We start from the raw sequence: 20243 nt of genomic DNA on the forward strand, positions 1-20243 counted from the left end.
CTACGAGGAGAGCGCACAGGTTTGGGAGCAGGAGTGCCTCCCGGCGCAGACTCATACCCCCCGGATGGGGGGCATGACTTCTCCTTCGCAGGGGAAGTCCGAGAGCGCTCAGAACGTGCGCTCTTCTTCCCCTCCTTTTTTTCAGGTTTAGACGGGCTGGGAGATGGTTTCCCAGCCCTGGTCGACGATGCCGCCTCCGCCGGCTGGGGCACGACTTTCGTCGATCTCCTAGGGGGGGGAGACTTGGTCTTCCCCCCTTGCTGTGCCGGCTGGCAACTGCCAGCCTGCACAGACTTCTGGTTGGTCGAAGGTGGGGTGGTCCCCCCCTTCGAGCTTTGACTATTTGCGACGTTGCTGGGAGCAGCAACAGTCGCCTTGGGCACAGCGGTCTGGACAGGTGTCTTGGTCGTAAATGACGAACCTGGAAGACTCTGAGCTATCAAGCTATAGTCGAGTGTACGGGCAGGTGTATTCGTAGAATGAAACTTACGGCGCGCTTCCTGGTAGGAAAGACCATCCAGGGTCTTGATCTCCTGGATCTTCTTCTCACTCAGGTATGTCGGACAATTCCGATCCCGAGGAGAATGAAAACCAGAGCAGTTAGTGCACTTGTATGGAGTTGTGCACTCCTCCGCGCCGTGAGCTACTCGTCCACATGTACCACATACAGCCTGATTCGAACAGCGAGATACCATATGTCCGAATCGCTGGCATTGATAGCATCGCATAGGAGGCGGGATGTACGGCCTCACATCGCAACGATAAGTTGTTACCTTGACTTTCTCTGGTAACACTGACAACTTGAAAGAGACAATGAAGGCACCAGTGGCAACGTCTTCACCGTTGACCTTGCGCGTAATGCGCCGGACGTGTGTCACGCCACGGTTCTTCATGTCTTCCATCAACTCGTCGTCAGTCTTCAAAATAAGGTTGCGGTGAAAGATGACTCCGCGAACCAGGTTCAAGGACTTATGCTCCTCCACTTTGATGGGGATTTCGCCAAAGTGCTCGCACTTAAGCAACTGATCAGCTTGCAGTGCTGTACGAGTCTTCATAAGCAAACTACCGTTGCGCATTTTCTTAAGTTCCTCCAGTTCGCCATAGACGCCTTCGATGTGCCGACTAAAAAGGATAGACTTCACCAGCTTAAAATCATGCCCATCGGTTCTGGTAGCGACCAGAAACCTAGGGAAGCTGGATCCCATTCCTTCACACTGCGCATGTTCCCAGGGAGTTGAACCTCTCAGGGAAGCAAAAGTTAAAGACTTAGGTGGGGTACCACCTTGAGAGAGCAGACTTCGTTTGGAAGCCATGCCCGATAGCATCCTCCCCGAATGCCACCCACTCCGATCAGGGGTCTCTGTAGCCGAACCAAGCAGCCAAGGCAATACCCACCTGGTCATAGCAGGTACTGCCCGGGGTCCGATGTTGAACGATGCCTAATACGGCATGACTGAGGCAATGAGCACTAAGACTCCCTTCCTCCAGTCACCCGCAATAGCATGTACCCCATAGCGTTTACAGAGCACTAAATATAGAGAAAAAAATAAAAATAATTAATAATAATATGTCCTTCTGGCATTCGGCTGTGCGGGGACCTGTGTTGTCAGGCGGATACCACTGCCAAGGTACATGGCGCTCCCACCACGCAATGGTCCTGGGTGGACAGTTGCGGGCTTTTGGGCGTAATCGCACACGTAAGAGGCCCATCTCCGGGCAGCACGCACATCAAAATTTAGAATGGTCTACATCTGACCCTCGGAAAAATAATAATAAAATAAAGAGGGGACCATGGCCACATGACCCTTTAAGTCGCCTTCTACGACAGGCAGGGATTACCTGTGAATGTACTCGACCCCTCCCATCCACAGGAGGTCCAACACGTTATACCAAACCGCAATCCATGTCCGCGCCTAGGTCACCCCTTTTAGTCGACTCATACGACAGGCAGGGGGTACCGCGGGTGTATTCTACATGTGCGTCCCCCACCCGCAGGGGGTAGTGTGTTTGGTCCGCGAGAGGTATTTTATTTCCCTCAAGTCCGCCGGCAAGCCGGTTAGGACCCCCCTATCCGCCACCTGGGACGCGCCACGTGGGAGTATCACCTCTCCCCCTGCTACGCCTTCGTAGCAGGTTCGTGGCTTTTCTCTACTGACACTATCATATGCCTTATCTAGATCAAGGAATACCATCACCAGATATCTTCCATATTCTCACTGTTTTTCCATCAGTAATCTCATGGTAAATATCGGCTCTATCGTTGACCTGCCCTGTCAAAATCTATACTGGTCTTCTAAATTTCTTTCCATCCTTCTTTCAATTATTCTGTCCAATATTTTGGCTACTTGTGACAATAGTGCAATTCCTCGATAATTGTCACATACCTTCCTGTTACCTTTCTTAACCCTGACAGTAACACCATACGTTTTTCTGACGTGTTGTGCGAATGAATGCCATCTATTCCTCTTAAGGAGGGGTGAGTTATCCCCTCCACCACCTCTATTCCTTGTTCATTCCATCTGGTAACTTTAATGTAACTTTAAATAATAGGCTTTGCGTGACACGTCTTCGAAACGTGTGGTGTAACTAAAGCGATATTTATAGACGTGTTACTGTCAGGGTTAAATACTGGTATTATTACACCTTTACACCAATCATCAGATACTTGCTTTTTCCTCCATAAACACCTCAACAGCCTATATAACCAATAGGTCCTCCTGCTACCTTCATTATTTCCACACATATTTCATCCATCCTTGCTGCTTTTCCTGTTTTCATTTGTTTAACAGTCATTTCCACCTCTGCCATTTCAATATCACTCTCCATTTCTTGATCATCCTGATTTACCACTACACTCTCTTCTGCATCATTTCTCACATTCAGGAGTTTATCAAAATAATTTTCCACCTATTATTTATTTCTGCTGGGTCTGTTATTACATTTCCACTCTCTTCCTTCACTTGTTTTATGTAGATCTTTTCTTTTCTCTTTTATCAGTCCATTCTTTTTCCACCATTTACATCCTTTTCCAACTCCTGTGTGAATCTCTCCCAACATTTTTCTTTTCCTCATTTACCACCTTTTTACACTTACTTTTAATTTCCTGATACTTAATCTTTCTTCTTTCCTATCTCTATTCTATTCTTGCCATGCTTTCTTCTCTTGTTTAATAACCTCTTTCACCTTTTCATCCCACCAAGGTGTCTCCTTTTCCTTCACTCTTGCCAAAATTCTGCCACAAATCTTCTCCACACAGCTTACAAATGTGTTTTTAAATTTGGTCCATTCTTCTTCTACACTTTATATTTCTGATATAGGGATGGGCTGTTTTAATTCCTTCTGAAATTTCTCCCAAGTTCTTTTATCTTTTGATTTCCATACTTTTATTTTCTTCTGTCTCATTTCTTTTATTCTCACAATTTTACCTATTTTCAATTTTGCCACCACTACCATGTGGTGTCCATCAAACACTTCATCTGGTAGTGCTGTTACATTCGTTAACTGTTTACAATTTATTTTCCCAACCAAAACATAATAACTGTTTTTGTCCTTTCAACCCAGCCATATCTAGTCATCCTTCTACCATTCGTCTTTCTAAACCAAGTGTTACCCACAATCATTCCATTTCTCGCACCAAAATCAATCAACTTATCTCCCTCGCTGTTTCTTTCTCCACATCCAAATGGATCAATCACTTCTTTACCAATTCTGTCATTTTCAACCTGCGCATTGAGGTCTCCATGACTATCACTTCCACATCGATGATTGCTTCATCAAGTGTCTCCATGAATTCCTCCGTATTTTCCTCACTGTTTCCAATTTGGGGTGCATAAACTTGGATGAAATCTTTCACTTCTTCGTCCGTCCTCAGTCATACTCTGATTATTCTGTCACTAACATAGTCTTCCCTACCCACATTTTCATCCACTTTTTTACACTTACTTTTCTTTTCCTGATACTTAATGTTACTTCCTTCTTTCCTATCTCTATGCCAGTCTTGCCTTGCTTTCTTCTTTTGTTTTGTTAGTATTAAGTTTAAATAAAAAGTGTTTGTACATTTAGCCTTGTTAATATTTAGTACTATGTTATTATCACTTAACGAAGCCTATTTCAGTGTATGGCAAATAAAGATTCTTGATCCTTGTTGTTATCAGCCATTACTGATTATGAAATATCATATTTATCAGCAATGACGTGTTCTGTCATACATGCTGAAATTATTAGGACGAGCTTAGGATTAGGTTGAAGTTTACTGAATTCCATTAGACCTACATGTCTTATTAAACACAGCCTGTATAAGAGAAGTTATACGACAGGAGGAGGAAACTATGACAAAGCAACACACCTCGTATTTACTGCTTTCGCCACTCAAATATCAGAATCCAAATCCCACGGGCCCAAGTATGTTTGAGAATAGGTTAATGTGACTGTATCTGGGTAAATATTTGGGGTGTTAAGTTGGCCACTCTAATTTTTATGTGCAGTTAAGTTGGCTACTCTGCTTTCTATGGACTTATCAAAAATTAATGCTTGAAAGAGAAACTAAAGTTAACAGCGTACAGTATTTGGGTGAGACCTGTATGCTGAAGAAGAGTTGTATAGATGTGACTGTTTGTACTGTTGTTAAATAGCAGTGTTGGATGCCATTTCAAAATGTTAAATGGCTATCTTTAAGAGCATTTCATCAAAATTCAGTGAGAGTGAGAGAGAGAGTATATATATAAACTTCTAGAATGCAGACTTGCTCAAGTGCTCAAGGACCCCCTTCCATATTTTCCCTCTGAATAGTGTTAATAGAGGATGGTTGCCTAGTTAATTTGACTGTATCTGGGTAAATATTTGGGGTGTTAAGTTGGCCATCCTAAATTTTATGTGTGGTAAAGTTGGCTACTCTGCTTTCTATGCATTTAGCAAAAATTAATGCTTGAAAGAGAAACTAAAGTTAACAGCGTACAGTACTTGGGTGAGACCTGTATGCTGAAGAAGAGTTGTATAGATGTGACTGTTTGTACTGTTGTTAAATAGCAGTGTTGGACGTCATTTCAAAATGTTAATTGGTTATCAAATAAGAGCATTTCATCAAAATGCAATATTATAAGCTCGTGAAAAGAGTGTGGAAGATTTGACTGCAGAAATGATCTTCAACTCTGATGAGATCAATTTAGAAGATGATCTGGGCTGCAACAGAGGAACACAATACCCTGACAATGCAGTCAACTTCTCTAAAAGTCTTTACAGCTTCAAACGTAGCTCCTCCAGGGTCACAGTAGAATTGGAGTTTAACAACAGAAAGAAATTGAGACGAAGCTCCCTTCTCAATTAGTGAACGGCAATCAGCTTCAAAGTTCTGCATTAAACTCAATTTAAGACACATTAAGTAAGCTCAAAATAAATAACAGTCGACCTGGAAGGAGTGAAAGAAGTGAACATTCAACAATATTTAAAACAGTGTCAAGAAGTCATACGTTTTAAAAAACCTTTTAACTGGAAGACAAACAGATATTTTTAGTGTAACAGAGATTGAAACTTTTAACAACTATTCAAATGAATAGATATAGTTTTTTAAGAAGGCACACTATGTATTCATCCTGTCTCACTTCACCAACCCATTAACAACCACATTGTTTTAATATCATTTTAAATCAATTTATATTCAAATAGTTTTTAAGATGAACAAGGTACCTGAAAATAATGTACTCAAAAACTCAATGATTCACCTAAGCTATACAACAGCTGAAGACGTTCTCAATTAAGAACGAAACATGTACTGTTTATAATTAATTAATTAATTTACTAAATAGCAAATAAAAAGTAGGCTATCAAAAAGGTGGAAGATTTTCAATTATTGTAAGTCTGTGATATAGGAGCTGACGAATGGAAAGTTTATGAAAAAGGTGACCATGTTTTTCCAAGTATTTTCACAACAGTGCTATGGGATACATGCCTCCTACTACAGGAAAGAAGCCGGTAACTCCTTTGGATTTCTTTTTGTTGCTGTTCCCGGTTTCACTGTTCTCCGAAATATGTAAGGACACTAACAGGTAGGTAAGAGAATGTATTACCAAATGTACGCCGTTGCAGCAACATTCCATATGGTGGAACTGGTCGATGTTACCGTCGCTGAAATGATGGCATTTCATGGTGTTCTTCTGAATATGGCACGTACAAAAAGGAAAACTCTAAAAGAATATTTTTCAGACTTGTGGCTCTATTCATCGACCTTCTGTAAGGACATTTTTTTCTTGGAAACCATTTCTTCAGATATTCTGGAGCTTTCATGTTTCACCCCCTCCACAATCAAGTGCATCAACAATAGTAACAAGAACGAGTAAAGTTAGAAGTGTCTTAGAATGTGTAGGGAAGTCATTCTTGGAATTTTATAGGCCAAGTCAGTATCTGTCAGCTGACGAATCGACTGTAAGCTTTAAGGGGCGTGTCCTTGTCAAAATGTATAATCCAGAAAAACCAACAAAGTGGGGGATTGGGATATATGTTATTGCTGATGCATTGAATGGGTATGTTTTGTCTATGATTCCTTATTTTGGCTCATTTACTATGCTAAATTTACTTTTCCCTGGTTTGACATTTGGCAGTAGAATAGTGTTACAGCTGGTGACAGACCTATTTCAAGTTACTCAAGCTGTGGGTTATCATTTGTTTACTGATCGATTTTATACTAGTATGGAACTGGCAAGAGAATTGTTGAAAAGGAAAATTCACCTAACTGGGACTGTGCTATTGAATCGGAAGGGACTACCACCTCAGCTGAAAGATAGGAGACTAAATCTGAAGAAGCATGAAATCCGTGCTCTGTGGAAGGAAGTAAAGTTCATGGTATTTTCGTGGAAAGGCAAGCGCACTGTGTCAGTTCTTAGTACATGGTGGAGGTGAAGGTAGTCAGACACAACCGGAATGGGCAAGGAGAAGAAAGAATTTTGAAGCCTGTTGTCATCACAGAATACACAGGAAAAATGGGAAGGGTCGATCGTGCTGATCCCTACTGCTCATCTTATGGTTTTGTAGTGAAGAGCCTGAAGTGGTGGAGGAAATTGTACTTCTGGGTGCTGGAGGTAGCTTTGGTGAAGTTTTCGCCTACATAACTTGCAACAAAAGGCAGAAAATAAGCCTGAGGTGAATCACAAGATTTTCAGGGACCGGATTATTATGGGGCTTGTTGAGGACATTAGGAACAAAAAAGCCCGTAAGCGTAGCCGACGGAGCAGCTGTGACGAAGAACATCGACTGAACGGGAAGCTACACATCCTAGATGCTCATCAGGACAAAAAAACCAAGGACTGTGCTGTGTGTTCCGACATGAAAGTGAAAGGAGGCAGAAAGGAGACATCATTTTTTTGTGAGACCTGTCCAGGGAACCCAGGACTACACCCAATCAAATGCTTCCGAAAGTACCATACTTTGAAAAAATATCGCTGTGGTTAACTTGACTGATAATAAATAAATTTGCAGTTCATGTTATTAATGTAAAAATTCAGCTTTTTACTTATGTGAGTACTTCCTTCCCATATTTGCCTAATGTCAAATTGGACCTGTGCAGGATCCAGGTGGAAAATCAAATGGACCCCAAAGGGTTAGGCCCTAACAAAAGCATACAAAAAAGCTTAATTTTAAGCCATAAGGCAATACTTCATGGGAAATGTGATAGAATATTCCAAATAATATTCTATTCATTTTTTTGTTTCTTTCAAGAAAAGGTGCCGGTACTGTGTACCATTGCGTACGCCACAAAAAAGCAACAAAACTGTATGGCACACTTGGAGTGAAGAGGAACTGCCAAAGGATCTTCCATGCTGTGATCATCCTTGTATCAGAGGAGCCTGTTACGACAGATTTAACCATGGCTGGTTTGATGCCATTCGTTTTACAGATTGATTCAAAATTATTTTTCTTCTACATACACAAAGGCTTTATATGACCAAAGGCACTTATTGGTGATAATCTCCCTACTCTGACCCCAAAAACTACAGGCCAATATCCTTGTTGTGTCACTGGCTTAAAATCTTTAAGCGAATGTTGCTGAACCATTTAATTCATGTTGTAGAGCCAGTTCTATTACAACAACAAGCAGGCTACAGACCAGGGAAAAGCTGTATACATCCCAGGTTCTTAACCTTACACAATTCATTGAGGATGGCTTTGACCAAGGCCAACTAGACAGACAGGCCATAAGGCTCTCCCTCCACTTCAGGCGCTATGTCACACAAATCGCCGGCTGCTTCACTTCTCGCCAGTGATTTGTAGGCTGATCTGAACCTCGCAGTAGTGAGGCTATCGATGGTGTTGAATGATTTAAATGTGTGTGAACATCGTGAATTATGACCACGTCATGTTGTATACCTGGTTGTCGAATCAAATATAGTTTAAAACAGCATAATATTTCAGTGTTTAAATTTCCTACTGACTTGTTACGGAAACAAAAGTGGATCATAGCCATCCATCGAATCGAATTTGTCCCTTTAGCAAGCTCAGTTGTGTGCATAAAACAGTTCGACGAACATTTCGTAGTTAGGAAGGATTCTGTTAAAAGACCTGATGAGTCTATTTTAACTGTAAAACCTAACCATTTAAAACTCTCAAACGGCGCTATTCCTAAGTTCGAAAATGTGGCTGCCTATCTGTCTAAAAATCTTCCAACACCGAGCAAAACTCCTATTCAAAGACAAGAAGAAATTGAAAAACGGGAAGAAAGAAAGCTGAGGAAGAAGATGACAGATGATTTCGATGATGTTCAGGGTAATTTCAGTATTAAACACAAATTAGATTTTGACAAAGTTTTTGTCAATTTTAACAGCCAAAGTCTCTGTATCATCAAAATTTATATGACTGAGGAAAATATTCCAAAAATTGGTACTTCTTTAACATTAAACGAGGCTCTTGATTTTAGAGCCATTAAACATGATATTTTCATGAATGATAATCTTGATATATGTGGATTAAGTGACGGGGGCAAGATCTTAAAATGGACAAATTTGAAAAGTATTTGTAAATTCCTGTTTAGTCCTGCTTCAATATTTTTCACATTTCCTGAGGCGTAAAAGAATATAAGACAGTCAACGTTTCTTACAATGCCTCACCCGGTGTATTTACAGTCTTTTACTGCAAAACTAGGCACGGGAAATTCGGGTATTGACGATTCACATTGGAATTACTTGAAAAAAGAAACTAAAATTGTTAAATGAGCATGAAAGATTTTGTAACTTTTTGGATGGAGTCTACATAAAACCTGAGGTGAACTATAAAGGAGGAAAGGTATTTTGTTAGTGGCTTTACGTCGCACCGACACAGATAGGTCTTATGGCAACGATGGGAGGGGAAAGGCCTAAGAGTTGGAAGGAAGCGGCCGTGGCCTTAATTACGGTACAGCCCCAGCATTTTCCTGGTGTGAAAATGGGAAACCACAGAAAACCATCTTCAGGGCTGCCGACAGTGGGATTCGAACCCACTATCTCCCGATGCAAGTCCACAGCCGCACGGCCAAATCACCCGGTAAAAGGAAAGGTAGATGGAGTTGATTTTAGTAGTAAAAGTGGAGAAAATAACACTACATTAGCTACAACTGCACAAACTTTTATGTTGTCATCCAGTCTTGTTGATTTGTTTCCATGTAAGAACCTAACGTGGCGTTTCTTAGAAGACCTTACTTTGCAAGTCATCAAAGTAGTAACAGATAGGCCTATAGGTTATAAGGTAGCATGCATAATTTCATATAATAACAGTGTTAGTAGAAAAATGTTTGAAAAGCTGTGCAAAAGAAATTTACAAACGACTTTTCAAAACCCAATTGACGAAACACAAACAATAAATAAATGTATGATACTGTTCATTTATTTAAAAGCTTAAGAAATAACTGGCTTCAGCAAGCTGGCAACTTACCCTGACTTTGACAACCCTGAGTCAGACAAAAAAATGTCTGAGTCTATCTAGTGTGGCCTTGGCTTGCTCCTGCCCTGAACCAGAAAGTGTTGTACCGGTACCCAACTCCTTTAGAGCTACAAAATGTAAACCTGTACCAGTATACTAATGTTTTTTTGTTTTTTTTGCTAGCGGCTTTACATCGCACCGACACAGATAGGTCTTATGGCGACGATGGGATAGGAAAGACCTAGGAGTTGGAAGGAAGCGGCCGTGGCCTTAATTAAGGTACAGCCCCAGCATTTGGCTGGTGTGAAAATGGGAAACCACGGAAAACCATCTTCAGGGCTGCCGATAGTAAGATTCGAACCTACTATCTCCCGGATGCAAGCTCACAGCCGCGCGCCTCTACACGCACGGCCAACTCGCCCGGTATATTAATGTTTTTACATGAGGATTCTAACAGAAAACGTTCTGATTTCGCTTGTCAACTGTTCTGGAAATGAAAACGTCATGTTTAAAACATGTGAAGATTGTAGAAGTACTGTAGTTTTAAACATTTTGTTGAAAAATGTATATACATCTTCTGTAATATATTATTGAATATCAATAGAAAAGTTATCGTAGACAAACTCATGGCTAAGAAGAAGGAATCCTCAAGAAAAGAAAAATGTATAAACTGAAACCTTAGGAATCGTTAGGTAAGTTTTAAGTTGAAGCTTAATTTCTAAGAAAGGTTCCAGACTATTGTTGTGAATTGCCATCATGTATTTGTCTAGTAACATTAAAACTATTTTTATACATATTATGGGTTGCAATCTTTTATATGATACCATGTTCCGTTACAAATGACAGATGTCAGCTTAATTTTACGTAAAGAAATGTACATAAACTGCCCCATCAGTTTTCTCCCCGCATAAAACTCGTGTAGTATACAAGCCTAAATAAAGCTACAATTGAAGGAGTGTACAATTATATTGTTAAGGATGAATAAATGAACAATATCATGGTGAAAATGAGAGCGGGCCGTACACTGGCATGCTGAACGCCAGCCACTCTCGTGACGTCACAGTCCAAGCCTTGTCTATCTAGTGCGGCCTTGGCTTTGACACCCAGAATATCACAGGAGGAGCTTTCATATATCTGACTGCTGCCTAAGACACTGTCAACCACCGTCCGTTGTCACAGAAGATCTATGGAATCACGAAGGATTATGGATTCACCAAACTTTACAGACTAACTTCAAAACAGGAAATTTCATGTGAATTTCCAGGGACAACATAATCAATGAAGATGTCAAAGAAATGGCATACCACAAGGAAGTGTTCTGTCACCAATGTTATTTAACATCTGCACCAATGACCAACCTCTTCCGGTGAACATAAGAAGTTTCCTGTATGCCAACGATCTGGCATTAGCAAGTCATAGGAAATCTTTCGAAGATGTTGAAGCCCACCTTACAGATGCGTTGAGAGAATTGGATGCCTATTAGTCTAGCAATCAACTATGTCCAAACCCAGCAAAAGCTCAACTGTGTGCATTTCATCTCAAGTACAATCAGCTAGGTCGTGAACTTAACATCTCATGGCAAGGATTACGTTTAGTAAACACACCTTATCCAAAATATCTGGGAGTGACCCTCGATTGTACTCTGACTTACAAGCAGCATTGCCAGAATACGAGGCTGAAGTTGGAAGCTAGGAATAACATCCCTCGTAAAATCACTGGTCGACATGGGGCTCTCAACCAATAACCCCAAGAACGACAGCTCTTGCAACTAAACAGGCCCATCAGCAATCTCATCCACTATATCATTATGTACCAGCTACCCTAGATTGAGATCCAGAAGAAGATTCCTGAAAACCACTGCAGTCTTGAAAACTACATCGACTACAGCAAGTAAACAAATGTGGTTTTCTCGACTTGAGAATAACCTGGCCCCGCCCTTCGGAAAGCCTCCCACCTGAGCATGAACAAACTTGGATTGTGTGGAGATCACTCAATCAACTTCGTTCTGGAGTTGGAAGATCCAAAGCAACCTCCAGAAATGGCACTTACCTGTTGACAACGTTAATTGCAACTGTAGAGAACCCCAGAAAATGGAACATCCACTGGATTGCATGCTGTGCCCTGCATCTTGTACAGTAAAATATCTCCTTGCAACACTAAACGCTGCTGAGGTTACACATCACTGGTATACCGTGGTGCGACATAGTTTAACGTTGTCATTTGTATATCTATATATTTTGTTTATTTCTAACTTGAATACATAAATAAAAGTATCTCTTCTTATTTTACTGAATAAGTTCAACTGTGTACAGTAGTGAAACTGATATAAAGTTTATCTGCCTGACCCCAAATGTAACGCATTTCAATCGACCCTTCGATCAGTATTTCTTTGGTGCAATGAAGAAAATCATGGAGAAACATTCAGCAAACTTGGGAGAAAACTCATCCAAAATCATCAATAGTTGAAAAAAGTCTTTTTCCAAAATTGCTAAAGCTACTGTTGGAAACACTGTGACCATCTCTGAAGAATAATACAAAGGGATTTTCATCATGTGGTTTAGTTTGGGCTGGGAAGACTTGGGAGAAAGGAGACGAGCTGCTCGGCTAAGCAGTATGTTCTGAGCTGTCAGTGGAATGACATTAGTAGATGAATAAGTTATAGTGGTGTCTTTAAAAGTAGGAAAGATCACAATATGAAGTTTAAGTTGGAATTCAAGAGGACAAATTGGGGCAAATATTTGTTTATAGGAAGGGGAGTTAGGGATTGGAATAACTTACCAAGGGAGATGTTCAATAAATTTCCAATTTCTTTTAAATAACTAAGGCTAGGAAAACAACAGATAGGGAATCTGCCACCTGGGTGACTGCCCTAAATGCAGATCAGTAGTGACTGATTCCACTTTGTCAACAGAAAGTTCTGTGCTCCAGACAACATTCACTAAACGATTTGTGGCTGGAAATGCTTCAATTACGAGCAAGTATTTGCTTCATTTCCTACAAATGTAACGGAAACCAGCTCCTCATAACACAACAGCACTATGGAAGAAACTAACTATAGTTCCTCGTCGTTATGTTTCAGCAGATGACACCCTAATGAAGGTAGATAATACCTCTACCCCAAATATTGCTTATGCTGCTAAGCAATATATTTTGTCAAGAGGACAAAGACAAATGAAACTTCATCAAGTGGAGAGTGAGGCTGACTTAAATGACCAAGCGATCTGACTCTAGTGAAATATGTTACAAAGAAAGGCAACATAGAAATGTATTCACGAAAAATTGTTGCAGTTGACAAAGAACTCAAGTTTTTACATTCAGATGATGAAGAAAGTGTTTTAGATTCAATGATAGTGACAAAGCTCCATTTAAAGAAGTGTTGTGTTATAAAATTCCTTCTGTTAGAGTAGATTCATGAGGGAGATACAATTTTGATGTTCCTATAAATGTCATGCAATAGCCAATTCTAACACATAGGACTGTTGATTCACCTTCATCTGATAACTTTTGTTCCTATTTTTAACTAACTGTCGTGTTCACAAAGCGAAGTTCACCCCAAGATGTGACAGTGGTGGTGGTGATTTTTGTTTTAAGAGGAAGTACAACTAAGTAATCATCACCTTTGAACAAATTAAGTGGATTTTTTTTAATAAAACAAAACAATTTATTCAACAGAGCAATTTGAAAATGAATTAGGCTAAATAAAATTATGGTATTAAGCCAAAAAGGTTACAAACGCATCAAAAGGGAATCTAAGTTCCCTCAGTTATATAGCACTTGAAATTTACATACCCTTGATTAATCCACTCTCACACATAAAGTGAATGACAAGATCAACAGTACTCACGTCATCGGCTACTATGAGTTTGAGTGTTTACTGCAGGCCGAAGTTCCATCTTAGGCCAAAGAGATACAACGCACTCTGTGAGGATGTGGGCCACGGTGAAGTCGGCACCACAAGAACACACTGGGGGTTCTTCCCTCTTCAGAGGTATGAGTATGTAGATCTTCCATGACCTATCCTCAGCCTACCCAAAACTATGGCCTCTTTCCGTGAAGTTCAATAAGAGGACTGTCAAACAGTAGTAGTCTTCATAATTGTTCTCAGCTTGTTGGAAGTACATAGGCTACAGCTAACTACTCCGATTCCCAGGACGCAAAGATGGTTCGACGTAGCTGAGAACAAATATCCCTAGCAGGTACATTTACAGGTCTAGGAGGTAAAAGTACCGCTTCCTTTGCAGCTTCATCCACAGGTTCATTTTCTGCAATTTCAACATGGCTTAGAAGTCACGCAAAAGTGAGTCTGGTGCCAGCATCTCACAACCTGGCTAGAAGGTCCTGCATCTGCTGTACCAGTGGGTACTGTGGGGAAAAAGGTGACAACAGACTGCAGAAAACTTTACGAGTTAATACACAAGAGAAAGTAGTTTCTTTCGTCACCAAGTACAAACTGCAAAGCTTCTAAGATGGCACAAAACTCCGTAGTATACACGCTACAGACACTATGAAGCAAGGTCTTCGTGCTGATATTACTGGAGACAAAACAGCATCCCACATTTTCTCCTATCTTAGAACCATCTGTAAAGATGTGCCTCGTGGCCGGATACTGGTGAACGAAGTCCTGGAAATACCTCCAATGAACAGAGGCATCCCTGTTCACCTTGGATCCACAGAGTAGATCTAGCCATATATCCGGTCACAGAACTAACCATGCAGGTACCTTGTTAGAAGTCCGCTCAAGACAACCAGCAATAGCCACATCTAACACACGACACAAGCTATCGATCTGAATCCCAACCGACATAATTTTGGCACTTTGGTAAGTTTATATAAAAATGTTAAAAACTAGAATTAAATATTATAGGACCTAAATCTGAGCAGTTACCCCTGAAATGTATGCATGAAATTATTTCTAAATAAAGATATGGCCAGTACCACATCCGTTTAAGTCAGGCTAAGTGGTTCAGACGGTTGAGACGCTGGACTTCTGAACCCAACTTGGCAGGTTCAAACCTGGCTCAGTCCGACAGTATTTGAAGGTGTTCAAATACGTCAGCCTCGAGTTGGTAGATTTACTGGCACATAAGAGAACTCTTGCAGGACGACATTCCAGCACCTTGGCGTCTCCGAAAACCGTAAAAGTAGTTAGTGGGACATAAAGCAAATAACATTATTATCACATCCGTTTAAAGATAAAAACTGACCAATTTCACCCCGGTTTATGGTATAGAGTAATAAATTCTGTAGAAATTAAGGCTCTTCTTGGATTAATGGCATTATCTTCTATTTTTAAATCACAGTGCAAAAGCATGCACTTGTTATTTTCTACCATCCATAACATAAGTGAAAAATCTGAGATCCTTCTACCGGTACTCGCTCTTTGTTTCAACAACTCTCGAGACAGAGAGTTCAGGAAGCAGAAATATTTTGTGACTTTGAGAAATTATTGAGCAATAGCCGAAAGCTGTTAGTGCTGAAGAGAACCATTTGCGTCAACGAAAAGCTCTGTAGCTAATACTATTCAGGAGCAGATGTCCATTTAAAGTAGGTGATTGTCGTTTAAAGGGGCCTAAAATCTAGGTCATCGGCCCATTTAAAGTAGGCTATACATACCAAACAAGCCAGTCAAATATGAAATTAAGGCAGTATGCTTACTGTAATAGTACCAACTGTTCATATCTGTACAACTTAATGCCTAGGCCTATATTTATACTGTATGGTACAAACACTGATGGGATAGGCATAATAAGTGAGGAAAATAGAGTTTTAAAAGCAACGCAGTTGGTCTCAAGATTCACAGAGGTTATACAGGAAATCAATCACAACCTACTGTAACACGAAACACTTGGTTTTCATTGGTGGAACTGGTAAACATCTGAGGTCTATCATACGTAGGAACTATGAGAAAAAACAAAGTGAGATTCTTAAAGAATTTCAGTTGTCACATTCAAGAAAGATTGATTCTGCCATGGATGGATTTATCAAAGACTTAACACTGACGTCTTTTGTACCGAAAAAGAATTGAGCTGCATCATAGCAGGAGCGGAGATGAAAATGGAAAGCAAGAAGTCTTTTTTTTTCTTTCTCTATTTGCTTTACGTCGCACCGACACAGATAGGTCTTATGGCGACGATGGGACAGGGAAGGGCTAGGAGTGGGAAGGAAGCGGCCGTGGCCTTAATTAAGGTAGGCCTACAGCCCCAATATTTGCCTGGTGTGAAAATGGGAAACCACGGAAAACCATCTTCAGGGCTGCCGACAGTGGGGTTCGAACCTACTATCTCCCGAATACTGAATACTGGCCGCACTTAAGCGACTGCAGCTATCGAGCTTGGTGAAAGCAAGAAGTCAAAAGAGTTACAATGAACATAAATGTAGCGTGGATACAATTGACATGAAATGTGCAAATTAACTTATTCATCTAACAGAAGAACCTACACAAGGTATGTAGGAAATGCAACGATGCGGAAGAATCAGCTGAACACATACTCTTCGAATGTGAGGCGCTGGGAAGAATTAGAAACTCCACACTGGCCTTACCTGATGAAGAGAGAGGAAACATCTGAGAAGATCCAATAAGGAGGACCTGCAACTTTTTTTAGGGAGCAGGTATAACTAGGTGGGGGTGAAGGAAAACAATAAGGAGGACCTGCAACTTTTTTTAGGGAGCAGGTATAACTAGGTGGGGGTGAAGGAAAAAACATGGTAGCAAAACATCTTCGAGGAATTTTTACAGAGACCTCATGAATAAAAGAAGAAGAATAAGAACAAAAGAACCTGAAAATGGCTAGATGGCAGTATTCTTTTTCTGTTCAATGTCACTTTGGTCAATGTCTTTATTCTATAATTGTGCTACTCGGGGAAAAACACAATAGGAAAGAGGTTTAAGACTTAGTGCAAGGACCTGAAATAGAAATGGTGAAACTTCATCTTGTGCAATGCCTTACCATATCAAATCTCCCTCTTAAATTGAGAAATAATATTTATCTAGAAGATGAACTACCTAATGCAGACAACATGAAAAGTGACAGATTTGAGAAGAGAAAGACGTGCTAAAGCAATAAGTCTGCAACGTCAGTACAAAACCTTACGACTCTGTTAATAATAGCCTATCTAGAAGATTGTTGTCAGGTACAGAATTAACTTGGTTAGAGTGAAAAGCAATAAGATCATCATGGAACAATAGTTTGAAAAATGACAATGTTTTTACAATTCTATGACTTTGAGTTTGCATTTTTGTTCATTTTATATTTCATTAAATGTACCCTCAGAGTGTACAAATGACTTAAATATATTGTGAATTGAGTATTTTTTGTTTACAATAGGCTTAGGCCTATAGTCATGAATTATGTGTGATGTCAGTAGTTAAATGAGCCTAGTCTCTGTGACTAACCAGAATAGGTTAGGTTTGCCACACACAGCTTTGTTGCCATGACAACCAGAGATCTGGAGATTGAAAATGTGAGAATTCTATCAGTCACTAAACTTGACATAGCTTGAATGTATCATTTTCTGAAAGTAGGCCTAAGTTATAGCTATACATCTCATCCTCACATTCAACTGATAGCAGCATTGTAAAATATTTGGTTATGTTTAGCTATAGCTTCACATCACAAACACTAACTGAAAAGGTTAAGAATTTCCAAACACTAAGTTACAGTAACGATTAAACAAATTTGCTGTTGGTGTCAAATGATTTAAAGTCAAAGGCACAGGATAAGTTTGGTATGATGAATGAGAAATAATTTGACGAGTAGTCTATATGTCTACAATAATATGAAGAAATACCATAGTCTATCGTTATTACCAAACTTGGACAATCTCATTTTTATTGCTCTGGGACAAGCACACGACGATGGATTTCAACAGACTTATTGCTCTTACAATATTAGGCCCTACAGGAAATGTTATACAATGTCATTATATTTCTGGTAAGGAGTATTAATAAGCTTCTTGGTCTATGCCAACTACCTTATCCATAGTAACGGTAAACCCATCAAAAATCTTTGAGAATAAACAAAACACACAGTAAGTCAGTATATAGACAGCAAGCCTAATATAGTAAGGCCTTCTTAAATTTTAGAAGCAGGTACGGCATTACACCACCAAGTAATCATAACCACATATAATACTATCACTTTTGGCACCTAACTTTGGGTCCTTAAGATTGCAAGTAACAAAACATGAATGAGCTTAATGAAACTCCTAGCTGACATACAAAACATAGCAAGAAGTGTCCTGCAATGATTTAAAGAAATGAACTTGAGAATGTAAAATTAACTCATAATTCTAACTTATAGTCCAATACTCAGCATGAATTACCTATATCATGTTACAACGAATTTAATGATATCGAACTTACTAACAAATATAAGACTAGAACGGAATTTTTCGTAGATCGTACTTCATTCAATAAAAGTTATAAACATACCTTTAATAAGCCATTCACAGTGAGAATCTTGCGTGTAGTTCGAACCCAATGGTCCATCTGTAATAACACCCCATGACGTATTAAATACTTTGCGAGATTTGTCACATGGTGATTGTTGCACAGCGGCAGCATTTTCAGCCACCAAATAAAACCAACATAACACAGAAAGCACAAATACGAGAAAATAACTTGTCCCCCCATAGCCTAATTTCTTCTTGACTCCTGGCCTCATTGTGCCATAATTGCTCTGTACAAAGTTGTTAACCACACTAACATCACTCTTCGGGACATAACCAACTTAGTTCGCCATTCCATAGATAGGAAATATCCATTCACTTTCCATATGACACGTCAGGTAATAAACTATGAACCCGTAATGAAAAATACTATCCTCTTTGTCAGTAGTCGCAATCTCCAACTGCGTTAACACGATTGCCAAACAACACACACTAACAGCTTGAAAACTATTGCACACTTCAGCGCGGCCTGAAATAGTCTAGGAAATCTCCACTGCTACCTTTTGAATTCCTCATTGTAAAATTAGTATTCGGAAGGCGTAGCCTTCCAAACCAAGGTTAGCCAGGCATGTTCTTCTTCTTGTCCCTCAGGCTCCAGCTAAAACACTTTTTTTACGTCCTTCTCTCGGATGTCTTCGTCGGAGACCGGACGTCTCCGCAGCACGCGGGCACTTCGCATTTGCTTGGCGTGATGGCAATGCATTTGAAGATGAGTTACGTGTCATTGCTCAGGTTTCCATACACTTTCTTGTAAATGTGCTTCATCGTTCTGGAAAAGTACCATTATATGACTAAATTCAGGGCATATTTCATTCCGTACCTCGTTGTCTTCATAAACATATTTGGTATCATGGGCCTATGCAATACCGGTAGTCTTGCTGTCATAATTAACTTCTTCGTTGAAATCCCACATCTGGACTTTGAAGACTAATAGCAACACTATCAGATCAGTTTTGCGTATCATAATTACTTTAACCAGAGTTTTTGTAACACTGTTTTCTTTCTTTCTTTCTTTCTTTCTTTCTTTCTTTCTTTCTTTCTTTCTTTCTTAATCCACTTACCCTCCAGGGTTGGTTTTTCCCTCGGACTCAGCGAGGGATCCCACCTCTACCGCCTCAAGGACAGTGTCCTAGAGCTTGAGACTTGGGGTCGGGGGATGAAACTGGGGAGGAGGACCAGTACCTTGCCCAGGCGGCCTCACCTGCTCTGCTGAACAGGGGCCTTGTGGGGGGATGAGAAAATTGGAATGGATAGACAAGGAAGAAGGGGGAAGCGGCCGTGGCCTTAAGTTAGGTACCATCCCGGCATTTGTCTGGAGGAGAAGTGAGAAACCACGGAAAACCACTTCGAGGATGACTGAGGAGGGAATCGAATCCCCTCTACTCAGTTGACCTCCCGAGGCTGAGTGGACCCCGTTCCAGCCCTCGTACCACTTTTTAAATTTCGTGACAGAGCCGGGAATCGAACCCGGGCGGGTCTCCATTACACCACAGAGGCGGACGGTAACACTGTTGATGGAAAATATAACAATATATTCGCGGCATTGAATTGTTTGTGTATTTCCCTGCGTTTCCCAAGTTTCTCCCTCATGACTTGAATAAACAGTTATTCAAATCAAAAGGCCAAAGGCAGGCATTTATGCAAGTGGAGGCACATGCTTCCCCTAGTGCACCGTCACTGCAATGTCCTACGTAAGAGGCTTCCAATGGTGTCTCAACGACGCACTAGCCACCAGCGTCTTGGAAAGGTGTAGCAATCCAACTGATGAGCCCACTGCTTCACTGGGGCGAAACGCAGGTAATTTCACGATTGAAAGAGCTTAAAAGTTATTCAAAATGTCTCTTGACGAGAATGACTCCGATCACTGTTGCTGTGATGAACAATCTATGTTCTAAAAATGTTTTCGTGAGGTTCAG

At 40.4% G+C, this 20243-nt stretch overlaps 1 protein-coding gene across 1 annotated transcript in view; it reads right to left on the reverse strand.

The window, feature by feature from the left end:
* Megf8 (multiple EGF like domains 8) overlaps positions 1-18904 on the reverse strand; it is a 461373-nt gene extending 442469 nt beyond the window's left edge. The window contains exon 1 of the mRNA XM_067145403.2: positions 18311-18904. Within this exon, the coding sequence (XP_067001504.2) occupies positions 18311-18542 (232 nt within the window). The 5' untranslated portion in view covers positions 18543-18904. The remainder of the gene's footprint in view (positions 1-18310) is intronic.
* Between the last annotated feature and the right edge of the window lie 1339 nt (positions 18905-20243).

Source organism: Anabrus simplex, chromosome 4, assembly GCF_040414725.1.
Source record: "Anabrus simplex isolate iqAnaSimp1 chromosome 4, ASM4041472v1, whole genome shotgun sequence".
NCBI classification, from domain to species: Eukaryota; Metazoa; Arthropoda; class Insecta; order Orthoptera; family Tettigoniidae; genus Anabrus; species Anabrus simplex.